General features: G+C 52.1%; 2 protein-coding genes across 3 annotated transcripts in view; one reads left to right on the forward strand and one right to left on the reverse strand.

The window, feature by feature from the left end:
• Positions 1-16323, reverse strand: part of NBEAL2 (neurobeachin like 2) — a 29153-nt gene extending 12830 nt beyond the window's left edge. Inside the window, exons 1-15 of one of the 2 annotated variants that reach the window (XM_080934766.1) lie at positions 16248-16323; positions 6708-6796; positions 6504-6632; positions 6336-6417; positions 6123-6247; positions 5837-5919; positions 4464-4549; positions 4090-4372; positions 3863-3969; positions 3508-3588; positions 1951-2034; positions 1495-1593; positions 502-1103; positions 289-421; positions 79-198 (exon numbers count right to left, since the gene is read on the reverse strand). In XM_080934766.1, the coding sequence (XP_080790892.1) occupies positions 79-198; positions 289-421; positions 502-1103; positions 1495-1593; positions 1951-2034; positions 3508-3588; positions 3863-3969; positions 4090-4372; positions 4464-4549; positions 5837-5919; positions 6123-6247; positions 6336-6417; positions 6504-6632; positions 6708-6796; positions 16248-16298 (2154 nt within the window). In that variant the 5' untranslated portion in view covers positions 16299-16323. The remainder of the gene's footprint in view (positions 1-78; positions 199-288; positions 422-501; positions 1104-1494; positions 1594-1950; positions 2035-3507; positions 3589-3862; positions 3970-4089; positions 4373-4463; positions 4550-5836; positions 5920-6122; positions 6248-6335; positions 6418-6503; positions 6633-6707; positions 6797-16247) is intronic. The other variant, XM_080934767.1, reaches the window with a different exon arrangement.
• A 2321-nt stretch (positions 16324-18644) lies between these two features.
• CCDC12 (coiled-coil domain containing 12) overlaps positions 18645-21408 on the forward strand; it is a 51225-nt gene continuing 48461 nt past the window's right edge. The window contains exon 1 of the mRNA XM_080934197.1: positions 18645-18774. Coding sequence (XP_080790323.1) covers positions 18679-18774 — 96 coding nt within the window. The 5' untranslated portion in view covers positions 18645-18678. The remainder of the gene's footprint in view (positions 18775-21408) is intronic.

The following is a 21408-nucleotide window of genomic DNA, read 5'->3' on the forward strand; positions in this document are numbered from 1 at the left end:
GACACACAGGGTTCCCAGGTCACACTGGTCCAAGCCTTGCCAACTGAACCATGGCTTCCCAAATCCCACCTGGCATACCTCACCAAGGGAAGGGAAGCGAAGAGGTGCTGTCTTGACCAGATGGCCATCTTTGAAGACATTAACCAGATTCTGACTGAAGGGTCGGCGCCCGGGCACATGCACAATGGCCACGCAGTGCTATAAGGAAAGCTACAATGGCTCAAGCCATAACTGGCTCCCGGTGTTCCCCATCCCACACTGGGCTACATGAGAAGGACGGGAACTCACCCAGGCAGAATCAGCGAAGGACACTTCGGGCAAGCTCATGGTCACGTACTCCTTCCGTGTGCACACGGCTACCACCAGGGTGCCAGCTGCCGTGAAGAAGGCCTCAAACCCTGAGCCATTGCTGGTGAAGAAGCTGGGGGCAAGCGAGCTGGTTATGCCTGACCCTTCCTGCTCACCGTGACAGTGGGTCCCCAGCCCTTGTCGGTTACCCACCTGTACAGTTGTTTTCGCTGAAGGGGCCGGCTGGGAGCTGAGGTAGGAGCTGCCTCTGTGGATTGTAGACACAGCCAGGCATGGAAGGTGAAGCCGGGTCCTGGCCATCGCTGCACAGGTGGCACCATGATGCCAGCCATGCTGGGTGTGAGGTCAAAGTAGTGCAGGGCACGTGCAGGACCCCGGTGCCTGGCCATGCCTGATAGTGCCCGGATGATGGCACCTGCATGTCGAGCCTTCTGAGATTCAGTTCCACATGATTCTGAGTCCAGCCCCGGTGGGGGGCGTAGCAGGCGACGCAGCTCCAAGGGCCGTAGTGACACGCGGCCCAGAGCTTGCAGCAAGATTAACAGCTGCTCCTGGCAGCGGGCCCCCAGGGCTGTCCCTGTGTTAAGTGTCTCTAACAGGTAGCCCACCAGGCCTGCTTGCACACAGGTGGCACGGCTGGCAGGGCAACTGTCACAGAGCCACCAGAGGCGTTGTGCCAGAAAGAGGCGCAACTCAGCCGTGGGCAATGCCGGTAGCCACTGCATCAGCACCAGCACTGGCTGCTCATTGCGGATTGGTGGAGGCGGGCGTGTGCTGTGGTCACCCTCCACTGCCTGTAGGTGGAAAGAATGTGACAATCCTGGGTCAACTGTGGCCCCTTGCCAGCTATGACACTTCCTGTTGCGTACAGTATGGGAAAGCAGCATGTGCCACCCCATCTTGGTGCCTTGCCAAAGGTGGATGATCAGGATCACTAAACCAAGTAATCAGCCCTATTAATTTCCATGCTTTGGCTTGTAGCCTAGTATGGCCAAACTGCCAACTGTATGTCCCAGAGATAGCCCTTGAGGCCCATAGTGTAGAGGCCTCGTCTTAGGGCACCAACAGGTATGGCTAAGCCACATCTCAGATTGCACTGGCCACAGTTAACTGTCCTCCAGGGTAGGGAACTGGCTCAGGCCATCTATCTGCCTTTGGGACCCAGGCCCCCAGCCCAGTCCTCACCATGTTGAGTAGTTCCTGCAAGAGCCGGTGGGTGGGGGGCCCATGGCTCTGCAGGACCTCCTGCAGGTGCTGGTAGCCAATGCGTTCCTTGAACACCTCCTGAAAAGAAAGCAAGGCTGTGGCTTCTGTGGGCAACTTGCACCTACGGGATCCCTCCCCTCGAGAAACGCCTTCGCTAGTTCTGCCTTAGATCACAAGTACAGAAAGAACAAAGACAACATAGGATGGAGTGGTCTGTATTTATCTCAGGAGGCTACAGATGATGGTCAGTTCTCAAGTGTCCTTTCCCTATATAGCCCTGACCCAGGACACCCAACTCCTAGGACACACTGATGACCCCACCCACCAAGCATGTATGGAACCACACCCCAGCGGCAACAGCAGTCACATGCTCTCCGGGGAACACGAGGACAATGACCTACACCTCTGTCTCCTATCAGAGTGCAACATCCTCACCTTGGCCGAAGGGGAGCCACTCATAACGCAGGTCAGCACTCTGACCACGTGGACTGCGATGGCATCAGTGTCCTGGTCAAGCACCTTGGGATAGAGGGGAAGTCGGGAGATGAAGCTGCCAGCGCGTCACAACAGGCAGTACTTCACAGTAAGAGGGGTGCAGGGTCAGGTACACCAAGGTCCAGGGCAATCTGCTGGATCCTCGATCCCCTGTGAACGCCAGATCTTCTCCTTGCCACACAAGCTGTGTTGCCCTGAACTGGAGTGCTCTCACGTCTCGTGTTCATTCCAGAGCCCTTGAGGCCTACAGCGTAGAGGTCTCATCTCAGAGCACTGACAGGCCATAGATCATACTGCACTGGCCACAGTTACTAGTCCTCCAGGGCTGTTATCTTATGAGCTGCCTCAGAAAGACAAGGCCAGGGCAGAGTTGGGCAAGACTGGCAGGCAAAGAAGCCTGGCAAGAAAGTCAGGCTGGTAAGGACCTCTGGCACAGACCAATGGTGCATATTGCCTCTGCACCCCTCCTGGTCTCTGGTGGACTTACTGGTACTAGTCCCCATAACCCCACCCAAGTTAGACACACACGTGCAAGCAAGCCATCAAGTGTCCCATCACCCACGATGATTGATAGATATTCAGGAGTATTGGGGCCATCAATCACAGGGCATTAGAGCCAGAAGAACCTTCGAGATCTCTAAATCCTACCTTGTCCCCCGTCCCCTGAATCAGGGAGGACACTGTGGCTCAGCGTAGCAGCACTAAGGGCCTGTGCTGCTCACTCCCATGAGCCATTCTGAGAGGGGAGGGGCTGAGAACTGGACAGCAAGCTAAACCATGGTCTAGCCCTATGGGCTCTCTGCTCCCAGCTCTACCAGGTCCCCCTGAAGTGTGACCTCAGACAACCTTCCCCTTTCCTGGCCTGTAAATAAAGTCAAGGGTCAGGGGAGTCACCTAGCACTACCTGCTTTGGAAGTGGACAGGTGAGCTCCTAGAAAGTCACAGTAGGCAGTAAACATGTGACTACCTCATGAAAACAAGGCCAGGGAGAGCAGAGGCTCTGGGGATGGGGGGACTCAGATGCCACTATAGTCCACACACTGACACCCTGCGGTTTCTAAGCCCCTTGGGATCGTGAGGCATGTGGCATGTTTTAAGAAGCCAGATCTGCTTAACGTAGGAATCAGGAGCCACAGAAGAAATGGCCCTTCAGGGACCCCTGCATCAGTAGGTGATGACAACCAAACCTCTAACTAGTGTCTGTACCTGTGTCTCCTGAGAAGTAGGGGATGGGGTAGGTGGTAAAGAGTTTCGAAGGTTCCTTCCAGCCACACCCAACACCCGATTTTAACACCAGGTAAGCAAAAGACCACTTCCTGTTGTGTCTCTAGGACAGGACCTTGAAAGGTGGGGTAAGCGGGTATGGGGAGTCACCCTCACTGCCTCAAAGAGGTCTACTTATCCACCATTCTCGAGTACAGGAAATGGTCAAATAAGGAGCCCAGGGGTGGCCAAGGGAGGTGCTGCTGCCTGAGTTGCTCAGCCCCAGGGTGGTACCTTCTGGACATCGGGCTCAGTCAGTAACCAGGTAGCCAGGTCACTGTCCCCCTCAGGGGGCGCCCGGGCCTGCAGGTACAGCTGTGGGGAGGGGCAGAGTAGAGGAGAAGGAGATGAGAAGAGGTTAGAACAGGACCAGGGAAGCTGCCAGGGTTCTGCACCAGCAGGAAACAATCCTAGTCAAAGTTCTCCTAGCAGAGTAGGGCTAAAACACAATGGGACACACCTTGCCCGGACTCCGGGGCCTCCCACTGAACACAGGCAACAGCCATGTTTGCTCAGTAGCAGCCTGGGATTTCCATGTGATTCCCCCTGGGTTCTAGGCCTTCCAACCTCCATGTGGAGCCCCACCCACCTTGCTGTTCTGGATGAGGCGAATAAGATGTTCAAAGCAATTGTTGCTAAGGAAGGTGGCTTGTAGCACTGGCCGGTCCTCACATGCCAGCATCATGGGGATAGCATCTGTGCAGGAGTCAAAGTCAGACTCCTTTGCAGGCACCCCACCTCCCCTCTTACCCAGCATTGCCTTTCCACCATCACATGGACATTCCCCTCCCCAAGGGCCTCGGAGCCCATACTTACCAAGCATGCTGACCCTCAGGGTGATAAGGGCCTCTTCAGGGCTAGAACTTGGACTAGCTGGCCAGTCAGCATTAAGAATGTGGAAGTAGCCCTCAAGCAGGGTGCGGAGTTCTGGTCCTCGGGGTGGTGTTCGGCTAGCGTGCAGGACATGTACTGCACCCACCAGTGCCCTCAGAGCCAGTGATACCTTGTGGGGGTCCTGAGCTGGGCCACGGCCCCAGCCCTGCATCACACCTAGCAGTCCTTGCACAGAGCCAGGACTCACGGCTGTCTGCCCATTCTCCTGTGAGTGAGAAAAAATGGCAGTAAACTCATCTAGAAGCAAGGTGCTGGAAGGGTTGCCCTCTGGTCGACAGGCTCACTACCTAACATACCTTTCCTCCTGCAAGAACAGCACCAAAGAGGTGGATAAGCCGCGACAGCAACGTGGGAGGCAAACGCTCTGCATCCTGCAGGTTCTCTAGGTAGTAGGCAGGGCAGGGCAATGTCACCAAGGTTGTATGATTCAAAGGACTGCACAAGAGGTGTGATATCCCAGGATGGGGATATGGGGTAGAAGCTGAGCCTAGTCCCATGTAAGGAAGGAGACCTCACCCTGCCTTGGGTCCAAAATGCCATGGCTGTATGCTAGAGGGATCAGGGGCTACAGTGCTGTTTGAGGGATATATGGTCCAGCCCCAAGAGTCTAGGCAGCTTCCTAGATCCTTAAGTCCAAAAGGAAGGGTGTCCTACAACCACTTTGCTTCCCCACAGAGACCCAGGGTTTAGCTTCTCAGATGCAAATCTGTTCCTTAGGGCCACTTTCACAGTGGGAGTTTCTGGTGCTCTGATCTGGGGACCAGGCCACCACTGGGGAGTAAGTAGTAGAAGCTTCACATGTGGCCCTGTCCGGCTAAGCTGGGAAAGGTGCCAGGCAATGAACTGGAACCTAGAGGGCAGAAGGGTCCAGGCCTTAGTCACATGGTAAGGAACAGGAGGGATCTAATAGGGATGGGGACAGCAGTGGGGAGGAATGAGCATCAATCCTGAGGGTGTCAGGCTGCCACTGAGGGGCCCTACAAATGGGTGAGAACAAATCTAGATGGTTCTAAGGGTGCCTAGGCTGTAGGAAATGGAGGGAGGGCTCCAGCCACCCCGACTCCCCACCCCCAGTTCTCCTTTCCTGGGGTCATGTACTTGCTAAATGATCCAAAGGGACCCGCCTTCCCACAGCCCTGCTTGTCTCTGTCCAGCCACTTCCTGCCCAAGTTCTGGCCACTGTCTCTCCTGTGAGAGGAGAGGGAGGGCCCAGAAGAGAAGAGGAATGAACAAGTTAATGAATAAGGCCAGGGGGAACAACGGTCAGAAGGGCTTCTGGGCTTCAGTCTTCCAGGAATAAGGAAGCAGGTGAACAACTGGTGCACACAGGGGCCTGAGGGGGATAAAGCCTGGGTGGAGGCTCTAGGGACAGAGAGACTGCACAAGGAACATTGCCTGGGAGGATCCAGGAGTTCAGGAAGACGGTAAACTGAGGGGACAGATCAATACCCCAACTGAAAGATAGTCCTCATTCCAGCTTAAGAAAAAAATGACCTTGCCCAGGCCTGCCTTTTTTTCTCTTCTCTATCCCTAAACTCCTACTTGGCTTTAGAGGTTCCCGTGTCTCAGGCCAGACCACCAAGGAGTTCCTGTCTGGTGAATGGGATTAGGCAACTAGGTTTGCTGGCAGGACCAGGTGGGGCCTGGGGAAGTAAGGGTGAGGCCTAACCTTGGAAGAAGGCTCCGAATTCGCAGGGCAGAGCGGCTGGAGGGAACTTGTATTTGCTCTTCTCCTTGGAGCTGATGACTTCCCTGGGGGTGGGGGTGGGGAGAGTTGGGGTGAAGCCTGGCACTGGGATCCATCAGCTGAACTCTCACCGCTTCTTGGTCAGGTCACTGGTCAATGTCCTCCAGCCTGCACACAGCCTAGTTCCATAAGGCTTTAGACCAATGATCCCATCCCTTTCCTCCCCCTGGCCTCCTGTGGGTCACCCTGTCTGAGGGCTGGGTCTCACCCACTGAGCTGGCGCCGCCAAGTCTGGTAGGGGTCAAAGAGCCCTTCACAAAGGAGCAGAGCATGTAGGGCCACATCCACTAGCTGGGTGCCATGACCCTCCTGTGATGATGGGGATGCTTTCAGCTGCAGTGTGGGGAGAGAGGATAGAAGGAGGGTTAGTCAAGCTATACCTGCAGTAGCTGCCTCTGCCCTATCCAGGTAGGCCCCTCACCTCAGCCATCAATCCAGTGAGCAAGGCCAGCACACGGGTCACCAGTACCTGGCCCCAAGCAGCCTCTACATTCTCGAGGTTCCTGGGGTTGGGGGTGAAGAACGGGAGAAGTCATGCTAATGTTCCAGGTTCCATGCCCACCCTCAGAAGGTACCAGGGAGAAACCACCTGCAGAGAATGATGAAGAGCTTCAGCAACCGCAGGGCTTCTTCCAGGTTGTCCTGGTCTAGCTGTTCCACGAGCACATGTAGAGCATCTGGGGGCAGCAGAGGCACTTCCGCACCCGCCTCCTCTGGTCTGTAAGGAGAGCTGCTGAGTGCCCAGGGCAGGCCTACCTGCCCAGCCCCGGCCTCTGTGCAGATTCAGTCTTACCGTCGAGGTTCCATGGAGGATAACGAGATAGTCTTCTCGAAGACACCCACAAAGGCCTTCAGCCATTGCTGCAGGTAGCCAAGGTCCTTCTGTTGACAAAAAGAGTTGGAGAGAATGAGAGGGGAGAATCCCTCTGGAGGGTAGAGTCCTGGAGCACGGATGGATTACAGGCGGAGTGATGGAGCCGGAGAAAGGAGGAGGATAGGTCCAGCAGGACAGGAAGTGGAAGATCAGAACCAGAGGGCTGTGGTGTGGACAGGTCACCCCCCAGGACTTCATCGATGCCTCTCGGTCCAACCTTCAGTCTTTGCTCCCACCTTTCTAGTGTTTGGGACCACAGAGACCTGACACTGGCAGAGGAGGAGCCTAAGTGGGGCGTGGCTATAAGTGTGGCTGCTGATCTCCCATTCATAGCCACCTGCTGTCTACCCAGAGCCTTGGCCCGGGGCCAACCTGCTACCTTCGCCCAGTTCTGCAGCCACCACCTTCTGAAAACTTTCTGGCACTATGGGTCCCAGGATGCACACACACCGTTGGACGGCAGGCACCCAAGTCATACCTACACCCCGACAGCATCCTTACGTAACAGCCCACCCTTGCCCTGGAACCTCCACCCACCCTTGCTGTTTACCTGGACCTCAGGCCCCGGAGTTGGTTCCATGGAAAAGTGGGGTGGGTAGTGGCTGAGCCCGTGTATGGGCGCCGCCAAGGAAACTATGGTGTGAACAACAGAAAGGAAAAAAAAAAAACCACGTTTCCTCTGCCCTTGCTGGGGCAGGAAGCGCAGAGTCACGGTGGGGGAGGGCAGCCGCTTCCTCCCAGCAGACCGCAGGGATGTGGAGGGGCCCTGGGGCACCCTGGGCTGCTAAAATGCTATGGGCAGGGCCTATGGCATATGTAGTGGGGTCACATTACCCTAGGCGCCATCTTTACTGTTAGGGTGCCAGGTACCCTTTATTCAAAGTATCCATATTTCCTGACCAGGCTTAATACCTCAAGTCTAGGGAAAATATGCAAGACTTACCCATATCTTTGTTCCTTCCCAGGACATGGCCACCCACCTAGATTCCGTGGGTCTTTTGCTTAGTGGTATGGCTAGCCATTTGCCCTGACTTAATGCCATTTCTGGGACATTGGTCCCTCCCCACATCTGGAGCCCAACCAGCTGACACCAGAGAGCCAAGAACTACACTGGAGAAGGAGAAGAGAAATGACACCCAGTGCTCACAAGGCCTGAGATTGCTCCTGGTGGCCCGGACCTCACACCTAAGGATCTCCAGAACTTTATAGAGCAGGAGTTCTCAACCTTCCTAATGCTGGGTCCCTTTAAAATGGTTCCTTATGGTATGGTGGCCCCTCCAGCATAAAATAATTCTCGTTACTATTTAATAACTAATCTTGTTGCTGTTATGAATCGTAATATAAATATCTGCGTTTTCCGAAGGTCTTGGGCAATCCTGTGAAAGGCTGAGAAGCACTGGTTTGGAGGATGGCTGGCTTGTCTATGCTGCCTGTGGCTTCCATGTGGCATGCCCTGACCTGGACAGATGCCAGCAGCGCAGGGAAAGGCTCCCCCAAACCTAGTGGGAGAGGCTATCCACTGTGTCTGGATGTCTTCCTTGCCCATTTTATCTATTACTGATAGCAAGTATGGGTACGTGTGCGTGTGTCTGTGTGTAGAGCAGAGCTGTATGTCTGTATGACTCTATCACGCCCCATCTTAGTTTTCTGAGGCGGTCTCTCAAGCCCCCAAATACTAGGGTCACACACACGTGATGCGAGACGCTCAACTTTCCGTGGGTTCTTGAGATCCTGACTCCCGACCTCTCTGCTTGTGAAGCAAGCACCAAGTCATCTTCCCTGGCCTGATTTTTGTTGTTGTTGGGTTTCATTTGTTTGTTTACTTTTCCAAGCCTTCCTAGCAGTCTCCTTCCCCATCAACCAGGAGACCAAGGTGCCCAGAATCTGAGAAGCCATATTACCTGGAGGATTACCCTAAAGACTCCTGTGTTGGAAGCAATGCAAAAGTGTTCCAGTGGGGGTTTTGTCTGCTTCTCTGGCTTGACTTTTGACATGGGGTTTCTCTGTGTGGTCCTGGCTGTCCTGGAACATGCTCTGTAGACCAGGCTGGCTTCAAACTCAGAGATCCACCTGTTTCTGCCTCCCAAGGCCATATGCTGGGATTAAAGGCAGCAGGCAGTGTACCCACCACGACCACCACCAGCAGCAGCAGCTTTAGTGGGGTTTTAGGGAAGTAATTTGATCAGGAGGGCTCTAACCATCAATGAATTATCCACTGATAGGTTTATATTCTAGGCTATGGGGAGGGAGGCAAGAAGTGCCATGGGACACACCCTTGGAAGTTTTATCTGGTCCCCGAGTCCTTACAGCTGGCCTGTACGTGTTCTCCCCACCCTTTGTCTTTGACTTATGGTAAAGCACCTTTCCTCTGCCTTGTCACAGGTACACGAGCAACAGAGCCAGACAAATGCAGATGGAAAACTCCCAAACCACAAACCAAACCTTTCCTTCTTTTAGGACTCTTTCAGACACTTTATCGGAGAGAGATGGAGAGCAAATACATCGGAGGCTTCTAGAGCATCTCAGTTGAACCCGTTACGGGAAGTGGAAAGCATCAGCAGGTTGGCTCCAGCTACATCTTTCGGGCAAATGGAGTCGGATCTCTGTTTTAAGCCAGGGAGGCTGGTCATCTGACCCTGAATTCTGCCTCAGTGGCCTCACAGACCCCTTCTGGTTTTAAAAATGTCCTAACATTGGGCTGGGAAGATGGCTCAGTCAGAACGCTTGCATGTGAGCATAAAGACCTGAACTTAGATCCCAACACTACATAAGAAATCAGGATCAGCGATGCTTGTTCTAATCTCAGCTAAAGGGAGGCAGAGGCTGGCAGGTTGGTGGAACTCGAAGGCCAGCCAGCCAAGTTTATTCTATGGGCTTTAGGTGTAGTGAGAGGTCCTATCTCAGAAAACTAGGTAAGAGTGAGGAAGTCAACCTCTGATCTTCATGTACACATGCAACGCACACACAATATCCCAACACTGTTTTCCATCTTGTATCCCTAACTAGTCCTAGTTAAACCAGTTTTCTGTGACCCAAAATATGGGGACCTAATGCCCCAATCACACCTTTTCCAACCTTTAGAATAAAGACCCAACTGCTGCACCTGGCCCTCTAGGCCCCTGATATATCCAAGGCCTAGTTTCTGTCCCTGACACCCTCTCACCCAGACTTCTATACTACTCTACTACCTCAATAACTTGGCTTGGGGTACTTAAGCAGGAATTTCCCAGCATCCTCATGGTGAATCCAACATACGTGTGTGTGTGTGTAATTTATTTATTTGATATACATTAGTGTTTTGCCTGCATGTGGGTATGTCTGTGTGAGGAAGTCAGATCTTGGATCTGTGCTTCTAGGAAGGCTTGAAAGGGAAACAAACAAACTACATACAGATATGTGGTTGCTGGGAATTGAACCTGGGTCCCCTGGAAGGGGCATGAAAGAGTCTCAAAAGCACAAAACAGTGATAGGAGAGCTGCCTGTCCACATCTTCTGGGCCTCACTCCTTCTCCCTAGGAGGCCTTGGACCAGCTCTGACCTGAACACCATTGCCTGAAGCTACTGTGCTAAATATCAGAGACTCGACAGAAGCAGGGGTCAGAAGGCAGGGTAGGGCAGTGAGCAGGAACAAGATGGCTGTTTGTGCTGCCTGTGACAGGGTCCAGAGCCTACAAGTTATGATTGTGAAACTTGAGATCTGTATTCCTGTCTCAGACCCTCTACCTCACTGGCTCCTTCCAGACCTTTCCAGCTCTGAAGGGGACTCTAAGGACAGATGAGGAACAAGAGTCCTTCAGCCCATGAGGAAGACCATGAGGGTCTTGCTACAAGGCAGGAAGTAGAAGTCACTGTCTCTAGAAAGAGGGCTGCTGATCATCATCCCAACCTGTCCCCAGCCAGCCCCAAATACACGCTAAGAATATTGGGAGGAAGAGCCCCCAAGGGTTAGTGAGGTACAAATAGTTCCTGCCTGGGCATGGAGCTGCCATTCTCTTGGAACTCAGAGGTAACTCTGGTGGGCTGAGGGCATGTCTATGTGGCACTGGTTGGGAGAAAGCTTTCTACCAGCGGGACAGGGCCGCTAAGCTGCCTGACACCACACTGCCTGTGAAGGTATGTGAGTGAGCTCATGTCTAATACAGAAAGCCTTCAAGCGGACATCACTGTCACCACGGAACCTCTCAGTCACCTCTCTGGCACAGGCTCCACCTTTGGAGCAAATCAATGATTTCCTCTGATATTTGGGGTTCTGCATATGTGCCGCCCCTCATTTTCAATCCAAATCAATTTCATTCAATTCTCTTCCCATCCCATGGGGCTGCACATACTTTATTTTCCATGTTTCCTCTTCAGAGATGCCCTCAGTCAGGACCAGAACCTTTTGAAGATACAGCCCACTGCTGTACAGGTAGGGATTATTAATTACTAATGGAACTGGGATTACTAATGGAATTGGTAGCTGAGGATATATATGAGTTTTGGAACCCAGGCCCTGTTTAAACACTGGGTAGCTTGTTACCTAACATAAAACACTCTGAGCCTCAACTATATCTTTTTGTGAGTGCTGGGGGAGTTGAGACAGGATTTTACTATGTAGACGAAGCTGATTTCAAAATCACAGAGAGATCTGCCTGCCCCTGCCTCACAAGTACACAAGGCTTAACTGAATGCACCACCAGGCCCAGCTTGGTGGCACCCATGTCACCTACCAATGGCTGGGATGATTGGGAACTCCAGACCAGGTGCTCTGGTCAGCCCAAAGTCCTGGCCTTCTAGAACAACCCTCTCATCCCTGTCTATGAGTGAAACCAAGAGGCAGCCCTTGGCTCTGTGCAGAGCTGAGGCTTCTAGGGCAGTCCCCATTTGCTGCCTTAGGCAGGGGAGGTAGAATGTGCTCCCCCAGGAAGAGTTCCGAGCAGTAGGGAGAGCCATGACAATTCAATATGGGTGATCCCTTTCAGTCAGAGATGCCTCCACCTCCAGGGATGAACAGGAAGAACTAGAGTTAGGTAGGTCCAAACAACACAGCTTCGCAAGCCCAAAATCTCTCCAAAAGGACAGAAGCAATGTCAGGCCAAAGGTGGCTACTGGCTACGCTGTAAGAACGGTAGGCCATGGGCAAGTTGCCATCTTCCAGCTTCAGCAGAAACAACTGAACATAATGGTATAAGTGGTGTGTCCAGGCCAGCTTCTGCCCCTTACCTGAAGGTCCCTTAACACTTCAGTCCTTAGCCGGTTTCCTTGTTCTATCGCTATGGAAACAGAGTTTCCTGCCATGGTCTCCATAGTAACTGACCCTGTTTCCATGGGGATCACACACTTTCCCCATCACCTCCTCCGTTGTCATAACAACCTCAAGGATACCAGCCTTTCCCCCCAACCCCAGGCTCTATGCTAATTTTTCTATCATTAAAGTTCCCTCCTTCTTTAATTGCCTTAGGAACAAGAGCAGGAAGGAGGAAATTCCAATGGCCCCTCAGGTATGAAAGGGACCAAGGGCTGGGTACTTGTGCCCAGTTAAGAAAGTAAATAAGAGCCAGGCAGTAGTGGTGCACACCTTTAATCCCAATGCTTGGGAGTGGGATCTCTTAATTCAAAGCCAGCTTGGTCTACTGAGTGAGTTCTAGGAGTTCTAGGGCAGCCAGGGCTCCACAGAGAAACTCTGTCTCAAGAAACAAACCAACCAAACTAAAACAACAAAAAGAGCGTAAACGAGAGATGTAGGAATCTGGCTAAGCCGGTAGAGTACACACCTGCACAAGTGTGAGTTTAGATGCCTCAGCACCACAAAAGCCAGGGCATGAGTCCATAACCTCAGCTCTGAGAGGGGAGGGGCTGGATGCCACAACTGACAGATCCCTGAAGCTTACCGGCCAGTTCAGCTTAACCAACACGGTGGAGGTTTGGTAAGACAGCTTGGCAGATAAGGGCACCATCACCAAGGCTGACAACCTTAGTTCAATCCCTGGAACTGACATGGTACTCAAGGCAGAGAGACAGGCAGATCTCTGAGTTCAAGTCCGACCTGGCCTACGTACATAATCAGTTCCAGATTATCGAGAGTTAGGTAGTAAAAACCCTGTCTAACTATATCAGTAGTAAAGTGGAGGGACTAGAGGTGCCCCAGTGGTTAGGGGCCTTGAATGCTCTTGGGTTCTACTAGCACCCACTCAAAACTGGTGACTCAAAACTGACTGTTATTCCACTTCCAGGACATCTAATGCTTTCTTTTGACCTCCACGGGCACCAGGCATCAGCCATGTACATGAAGCGCAGACACATATGTAGGCAAAACACCAGTACACATAAAAGACACCTGATGTCTTTCTTTGGCCTCTACATGTACACACACACATGTATATATGCATGCATACAGACACACACACACACACACTAGTTAAACTGAGGTCTAGGAAGAAATAAAACCCAGCTAAGGACCTAGAGGAACAGAGAGGCCTGGTAAGTTTTCGTGAGACAGGAGAGATCACTCGTCAAGAATAAGAGAAAAGAGAGAAAGGTGAACAAAAGCTTCTACTCTGACCTAACCTCTGAGTCTTTCCTCAGTGACGTAATTAGAGAATTCAGCTCAGGGTCTCTGTCCCGCCAGGCTGTTTGTGATCCTCAGCTCCCCCATCAGTGTATGTGTGTGTATATGTTTGTGCAAGAACATGCGTGTGCAACACTACTGCTCCAGCCTGCAGAGGGGCTGCTCATTTACACGCTGTTTTGCATTAACCTTTACATGCTTCCCAAGTGCCAGCATGTCAGGTGCTGTCCCAGTCTCCTGGTCCTCTTGTGCTTCTCCTGTTTCTTCCTTGAGGACACTCTGGTAGGTGTGCTCTACCCACTCACCATGGTGGCTCTGTCCTGCTCCCTACTTTGGACAGCTGCCTGCTGCTTCTCCTCCTCTTTCACACAGGGTCTCATTTTGTAGATCAGGCTGTTCTGGAACCCACAAGAGATCTGACTGCTTCTGCCTTTAAGTGCTGGGATTAAAGGTGTGTGTATGTGTGTGGGGGGGTGGGGGGTCAGAATGAGAGAGAGAAAGAGAGGGGGGAGGAGAGAGTGGGAGAGGGAGAGTGGTGCCATGTTCCCTGAAAGCTCGCTTCTTCTATTTCCTAATGCTATGTGCTCATTCCTGTTGTTCCTGGCCTCCAGCCCTCAAAATCCCAACTCCGCCTGCTCTGGGAGGACTTCCTTGATTGGTCACCACCCTGGCCATCTTCACGTCCAGTCATTCCACTAGCACCTGGGGAAGGGAACACTTACTAAATGTTAGTTTCTGAGAAGCTATGCAGTAAGCAAGGGCAGTTAAGGTTAAGGGAGGCTTCAAGAAGAACAACAGGTGTCGTCCAGGTAGGGGGGCACCCGAGGCTTCCTGACCACAAGACCAAGGCTTGGGTGGCTAAAGGACTCTCCTGATGACCTAGCCTTGTTTTCCCCAAGAGGATGCTGAGGAACTCCAACTGAGTAACATCCAGGGGCACTCTGATACTGTTACCTCCCTCCATCTCCTCTCAGATCCCACCAAGACGGCAGGATCCATGTAGAGGAGGGAAGGCAGGTCTAAATCTGGGGTCTTTTAGGGGAAAAGAAAGACAGGAACTAGGGTACTTCCCCCTCTGTCCTCACCCAGACCCACAACTGGGGAAACAGGTTTGCCAGCAGATGGTAGCTCCTGCAGCTGAAGGGAGGGGCCACCTGTGTTGCGAGCTGGTTGCTTCGGACTAACAAAAAGGGTCTCTCTTTCTCTTTTTTTTTTCTGAGGCAAGATTCTGTAGCCCAGATTGGCCTCAGACTTTTGGCAATCCTCCTGCCTCAACCACTCTCATGCTGGGATTACAGGCATGTGCCACCATTCTGGGGCTCTGAGGGTCTGGGTCCTGTGAGGTCCACTCTTACACACCCCATGACACACACAACGGGTCCCTAGCAGCACTATCTCTCCTTGGGAACCCAGCACCAAGGAATGGAGCGGTGTTTTTGGAGCAGGCAGGAAGGCTGCACTGGGAGGCTGCCTGGCTTCCTCTCCCCAGGCAGCCCGGTCCAGCCCCACCCGACTCCTGAGTTTGCTCTCACATCCTGGATTTCTTTGGCTTGGTCCCAGGCTGCCCCCTGTCTGTCTAGGCTTCTACAACTACAACCAACCAGCGTTTGTGCCCCACACCTGAGCCGTCTGGGAGGCAGTGAAAGTACAGCAGACAGAAGTGGCCAACGGCTCAAAACCAAACAGCCCAGCAACTCTGAAAGAACACAGTCCTGGGAGGCTGGACTAGAACACCTCCAGCCGCTTACCACCCAGCCTGAAAACCCAGCGGTGACATCTCTGCAGATCCATCACCTAGTTTAAGTTCTCTCCACATGGCCATCTCCCTTGAAGATGGAGAGTCAGAGGCCGAATGGAGGGGAGGCAGGCTTCTCTGACCAACACCAGCCACAGTGCTCCCTCTCTACAAAGTCCAGATGGCCTGAGGGCAAAGCTGTGTTGATTTTATAGACGGGAAGTAGAGGCTTAAAGGTGCAATAAGCTTGGACTGGGTCACCCCAATTGGGACTCTACTATATGCCACCAGCCCAGGAAGACCAAAGAAGCTGTGGCCATTCAGACTTAGACCTTATGTTCCTAAGAGACAGACAAACCATCAGCCAGCCTCTTCAGAGGGCCAGGCTAGAGCAAGAATTCTCCCCATATCCCTGCTCTCCCAGTGACAAGCTGTTCAAGGACACACAATGGACCATTGTGTCCAAGGCACACCTGAGCTAGGCACCTAGTGCCAAGCAGGTGCAAGGAGGGAGGCGTAACCCCAGGATCACTCCCCGAATCCAGTGCAAAAAGGAAAGTGGGGCTTCTAGAGTTTGAATCACGGGCATCACAGCCCCTCCACTCTCTTTCTGAAACCAGCCCAGGCAGCCTGAAATGAGAGTCCCTTTCAGACATCCCTCCTGGCCTCACCACCGACCCTGCCCCGTTGCAGAATGGAGGTAGGCTAAGGTTGCCTCAAGTACAGTCAGAGCTCATCACTAAGTACTTGAGTCTGAGGTGACCAACGTCTGATGTACTTGTCAGGAGTGGCACCTGCCGGATCTTCCAGCCTACATGACATTCTAGCCACGACGACCAATCGCGAATGAGCCCCTCAGGCAAAGCAGCCAACTTGCAAACTGAGTCTCTCTCTTTCCAGGTCTCAGTTTACCCAGTTATGAAAAAGGATGCGAATTGAGTGACTGGCCAGGGCAACTGGGGCTGCGCGCTCTCGCTGGGGACTTGCAATACAGCGCTGTCCCCTGGCACAAATGCCCGAGGCAGCCCGGCAGCCAGGGGGGCACGCACGTGTGCGAGGGGCTGAAGTCCCGCGTGCGCGCGCCTATCTGCGGTCCCAGGGGAGCCGGACGCAGGTGCTGCAGACACTGCGCGCGTGGATCTGGGGACCCCGCGGACCAGGGGCGGGACGGGCTCACCTGCGCGTAGTAGAGCAGCCACAACTCGTAGAGCCGCTCCGAGGCGGCCATGGCCTGACCGGGCTCTGGCCCTGCTGCACGCCACCTGTCGCCGCCTCCTCCGCGCTGACCGCCGGTTGCCCCGGGCCAGGCCCATGGGCGGGAGGGCGTCACTCCGGGGCGGAGCGGCGCAACACTGCTGGGGGAAGTCCGCGGTTCCCGACCCTGTCGCACTTAGCCACCAAAGTCTACACGCCCCTCCTCCTCCCCCGGGCCGGCCACCGCCTGGCTTCCTACACTTGGCTGTCTGAGGCAGCGGCCACCGCCCCGCCTCTCTTAGGACTGTGCAAAGGGCGGGGAGTCAGGCTAGAGGAGGAGCCTAGGGTCAGGGCGGCCCAGGAGGTCGCAGGGAGCCCCGCCTCTAGCAGGCGGAGTCCATTCAGAGCCACCGGCAGGATCACTTCCAGTCTCCCCAGCTAAGGGCGGGTAAAGGCTTCTTATATCGGAGTACAGAACCTATCGGGCTATTGTCACTATTCCATGAAGGGACTGTGGTTCGCGTGGAGATGATTAGGGTTTTTCAGTAATACTAATAATAACCTCGTCCATGACGAACACGTGTGGCACTAACTACGTGCAAGGTTCTGTTCTAAGAGCTTTATGGAAGACAAGTGTCACCTTTTTGGTTCTTGCCAAGTGTTAAGCTGGATGGGAAGAATCATCAGCCGACGATAGGACAAATCTACCTGCAGAGGAGCGGCGTCCTTTGATTGGGCAGATCCTTACAGTTTAAGATACCTACAGCTCACTCCCTCTAGGAAGCCTTCCTAGGTGCTCCATTGGTGGCAACCCCTCCTCCCAGGGCCCAGCACTTGCTTTTATGGTTTTGTTTCTTTGGCTTGAAGGAGGTGGGTGCCTCATGGCTGTTTTAACGAATGAAGAAACTGAGGCCGGATGAGAATTACAGGGACAACAGGAACAAGGGATCTAGGTCTGGCTGAATCTTTTCTGGGCCACTGTCACCAACACCCTGTCTGTCCTTTCCTTGTGCCCAGACTGTGAAGTGAGGGAGCACCTGGTGTTGGATGGGAACCAGGTTCTTTGTTAGGAGTAAGGGAAAGTTTGCTAGGTCCAGACAGCTCCTATTGGTCCTGGGTATGAAGTGCCCTATGTGTCTTCGTCTGAGCTTTCATTTCCTAAGCACAGAATCCTTCTCTGCCAGGGGTTGGCAGCCACCCCTCTCCTACTGTAAGAAAGGTCCTAGACAGAACCAGCTTAACCCAGGATGACAGTGAGGTTAAGAAGCGGTGGCATTTGAAGGGAGCTGGGAGGAAAGATCTTCTCTTGTGGAATAGCTTTATAATGGAAGCTCCAGACAGTGAGCTAGTCATCTCCTGGGAAGAGAAGTAGGGGAGGGAAGGAAGCGAATGCATCTGTGACCAACTGCTGCAGTCAAACTCTTACTTCTTTCTCCTTCTCTTCTTTTGTTTTGTGAGACAAGATTTCTTGTAGCCCTGACTGTCCTGGAACTCACTTTGTAGACCAGGCTGGACTGTCTCTGCCTCCCAAGTGCTGGCATTAAAGCATTGTGCCCATAAAACTCTTTCTATGTTGGGAGGAAAGAGTGGTTTTGTTGAGTTTATTTGGCCCCGGTTGCTGTTTGCTCTTATGCAGGAAAGGTGGCCTAATTCTGATTATGCTGCAGCTCCAGAAAAGGGTGAGCGATCATTCTTGAGTTCAAAGGAAAAAGCCATGCAGCCAGGCCTCGAACTCTACAGGTCTGGAGCCAGAGAGTGGATAGCGAGGCTTAGGAGCAACTCATCAGGTGAGTCCGAGGTGCCATTGGCTGCTGTCTGTAGAGAAGAGAGAGACTGACCTCAGAATGATGGGAATGAGAGTGGCCAAGGATGGTTTTTGGGTGTTTGTCTGGTAGTGGTGCTTTAAGATATGGTTATCTTATGTAACCCAGACTGAATCCGACCCCATAATTTTGATGTCTCAGTCTCTGAAGTGCTGGAATTACAAACGTGCACCACCTCACCCGGCTCAGGGAATGTTTCTCGTGGCATTCGCTCTTGAAGAATCAGCACAAGCGGATAAGGATAGCGAAGTATTCCAAGAGGGCAATCAGGAGAGGTGGGTGGTGGTTAGGCAAAACCAGAGCAATCGACTCACTCTATTCTCTTCCTCTCAGGTCTGACTCTACTTGCTTTCTCACAAATAAGTGTCAGACAAATCGAACCTTAACGCCTTTCCCTCTAACCCAGCCGGCTCACTCGCGCTGTACAGGTTGCTCCAGATCCAGGGGCGTAGCCTTCTGTAGGAACTCAGCATTGATTGGTTCTCAGGGCTTCCGGCTCTTTATTGTCTCCCTTGGATTGGTCGTAAGACATTTTTCTACTCACTGAGCCTGCGCAAGAAAGGAGCGAAGAGAAGGGGGGCCTCCGGAAAGATGGCGGCTGCTTCTGCCGGTGTGGGCCGCCTCGAGGAAGAGGCGCTGCGGCGGAAAGAACGGCTGAGAGCCCTCCGGGAGAAAACCGGGAGAAAGGTGAGGAACGTGGAGTGAGAGCTGCGGGCATAGCGGCCAACACCTTAGGTCAGTGGGAAGGCTGAGGACTACTAGGGAGCCACTACAGCTCAGAATGCGCGTGCGCGGGAGAATGGCGCATGCGCAGTAGGACGGCGTTGAAAATCTGCTGTTGAGATTGGTTCGTTTCTTCAGAGGCGGACCTCGCGCGTGCGCTTTAGGAAGTGGTTTTCGGGCGACAGCCCAGATACTTCGTTTGTGGTAGTTGTTGCAAGGCTGGCTTTTAACTTTACATGTTTGTTGGGTTCGGCGGCTTTTTTTGTTTGTTTGTGTTTTTTAACTGGTCTTATTGACCGGGCCTTCTGGCACCCGCCACCAGGGTTCCCTTGGATAGGACAGCTAGTGACTTTTCGGTGGATGTGCAGCCGGGGTTAATCTAGCAAAAGTCCAAAAGATGTCTGGGTAGACTGACAGGAAAGAAGGCTGCCTTTTCTTTCCCATCTTGGATTACTAGTCCTCTTAGTTTCAAAATTCGGAAGCACTTTTTCTTCCTTTCCGTAGCTACCGAGATAAGGTCTGGATTCATCTCTACTTGCTGATCTTTCCAAAGTAATGAAATGCACTATTTGTGTGCAGACGGCCGTGTCGCTTGACACGCTGAGACTTGGGACAACTTGTTTTATGTTCGTAAGCCTGTTGTTGTTTTTCCAATTCTCCCGTAGAGGAATAAATAACACATTAACTTTCCGTGGGTTATTTGAAGTGTAATAGGGAAAATCAGTAATTAAGGCTTGTTCCATCCACGACACCTGACCTGCAGTAAGTTTTGAAATTAGTCTAAGTCGTGTAACTTAGTTTCTTTTCAAGATCTTTGTTTTTTGGCTATTAAGATTATTTAAGATTGCAGGAGAAGCTGGAAGTTGTTGGCTCTGTTATGAAGGCAAAAACTGCCCCCCCCCCATTCAACAAAATAAGACAGATTTGCCAGAGGTGGGGGGAAATCAGAGACTCCATTTCCGACTTAATAAAAAAGAGATTGCTCAGTCTTGGTTGGCTTTTGTTTTCCTTTCGGAATAGCTGCCTACTGTCTATACCGATAGTATTTAATGAGAAAGCGAAAGGGAAGTGGTGAGAGTGACAGCTGGCGGAGCTGGCTTCTGCTTTTGTTGGCAGCTGGTGAGAACCATCAGATAATTATCCACCTCCACTCCTCCAACCCTGGGAGGCTCAGGCTTGGCTCTTACCCTCATCCATCTCTGTGTAACTCTTGAGGCAGGTCCTCTCCTCCAGCCCGAAGCTTGTGGTGGTGGTTGTTTGTTTTGAGTAGGCTGGTGGTCAACGGCCCTGTAGATCCTCCTGCTTCTGCCTCCCCAGTGCTGGGATTAAGGCTTGTTCCACCACACCCAGCCTGCAGTAAGTTTTGAAATTAGTCTAAATCGTGTAAACTTAGTTCCTTCTCAAGATTGTTTTGGCTATTGAGGTTCCCTTGAGATTCCGTATGAAGCTGGGCGTCTGTTGTATGGTTGTTATCCCAGCACTCACAGGGCTCAGGCAGGAGGATTGCTGTAAGTTAAAGGCCAGCCTTGGAGGCAAATTGAAAGGAACCTTATCTCAGAAGAGCAAAACAAAAAAAGATCCTATCTGAATTTTGGAATGAGTTTTCCTGGTTTTGTAAAGAGCATTGTTAAGATTTTTGTAGGGATTGCCTTGAATCTGTAAGTCATTTGGGATAATTTCATCATTTAAAATATGGCATGGACTAGTTGTTTTAAGTTGTTTTCAGTTTCTTCAGCTGTGATGTTGTCTTGTTTAGGCTTTTTGTTTTGTCTGTTTTGTTTTAGAGATAGGATTTCTTGGAGCCCAGGACTGGTTTCATACCCACCAAGCAACAGAAGACCTTGATTTTCTAATCTTGCCTCCAAGCTCCTAATACTGTGATTATAAGCATAACCCACCAAGCTGGGTTTGTATTGTAAATATTTATATGTAAAGCTGGGGGCCTTTTAGATATCTGCTGGAATTTCACTGAAGTAGTCTGGGTTATCTTTCCTTTGACCAGGTGGATCGTGTGTTGGCAGATTTGTTTACTCCTTTATTGAGTTCTTATATCTCTACCTCTCTCCCAACTGTTCACCCTGATCCCTTCCATTCCCCCAACACTAGGTAGGAGAGAGAGAAGTTTAGAGGAGAAGGACGTATAGACATTTCAGCCAACAAAGTTGACTACTTCCTGATGATTACGGGCTTGAGTTCCTTGGGGCTATCTTTGTTGTCAGGATATCTTCAACTTCTCTTTGCTCATGACCAGTTGACAAACCACACAGCAGCAGGAACCCAGAGCAGCTGCCAGCCCTCTCGGGGCGCTCTCATTTTTACCATCTGCAGAGTCCCCAGAATTAAACTAACTGCAGCTGGCAAGACAACATGCCCCTGCTAGTGCATGAGGCAAATCATAATCACCTGCTGTGAAGCAGTCTCTTATCCCACACCTGGGGCATTTACATAACTGGAATTTGAAAGAAATCAAGATTCTTCCTACAAGCATGTACTGTTCGTGTGGATTTGAGTGTGCAGGTGTGTCTGGACCTGTGTACATATGGAGGCCGGATGTCAGCATGAGGAGTCTTTCTTGATTCCATTCCACCTTACTCTTGT

This window comes from Micromys minutus (assembly GCF_963924665.1).
Source record: "Micromys minutus genome assembly, chromosome: 21".
NCBI classification, from domain to species: domain Eukaryota; kingdom Metazoa; phylum Chordata; class Mammalia; order Rodentia; family Muridae; genus Micromys; species Micromys minutus.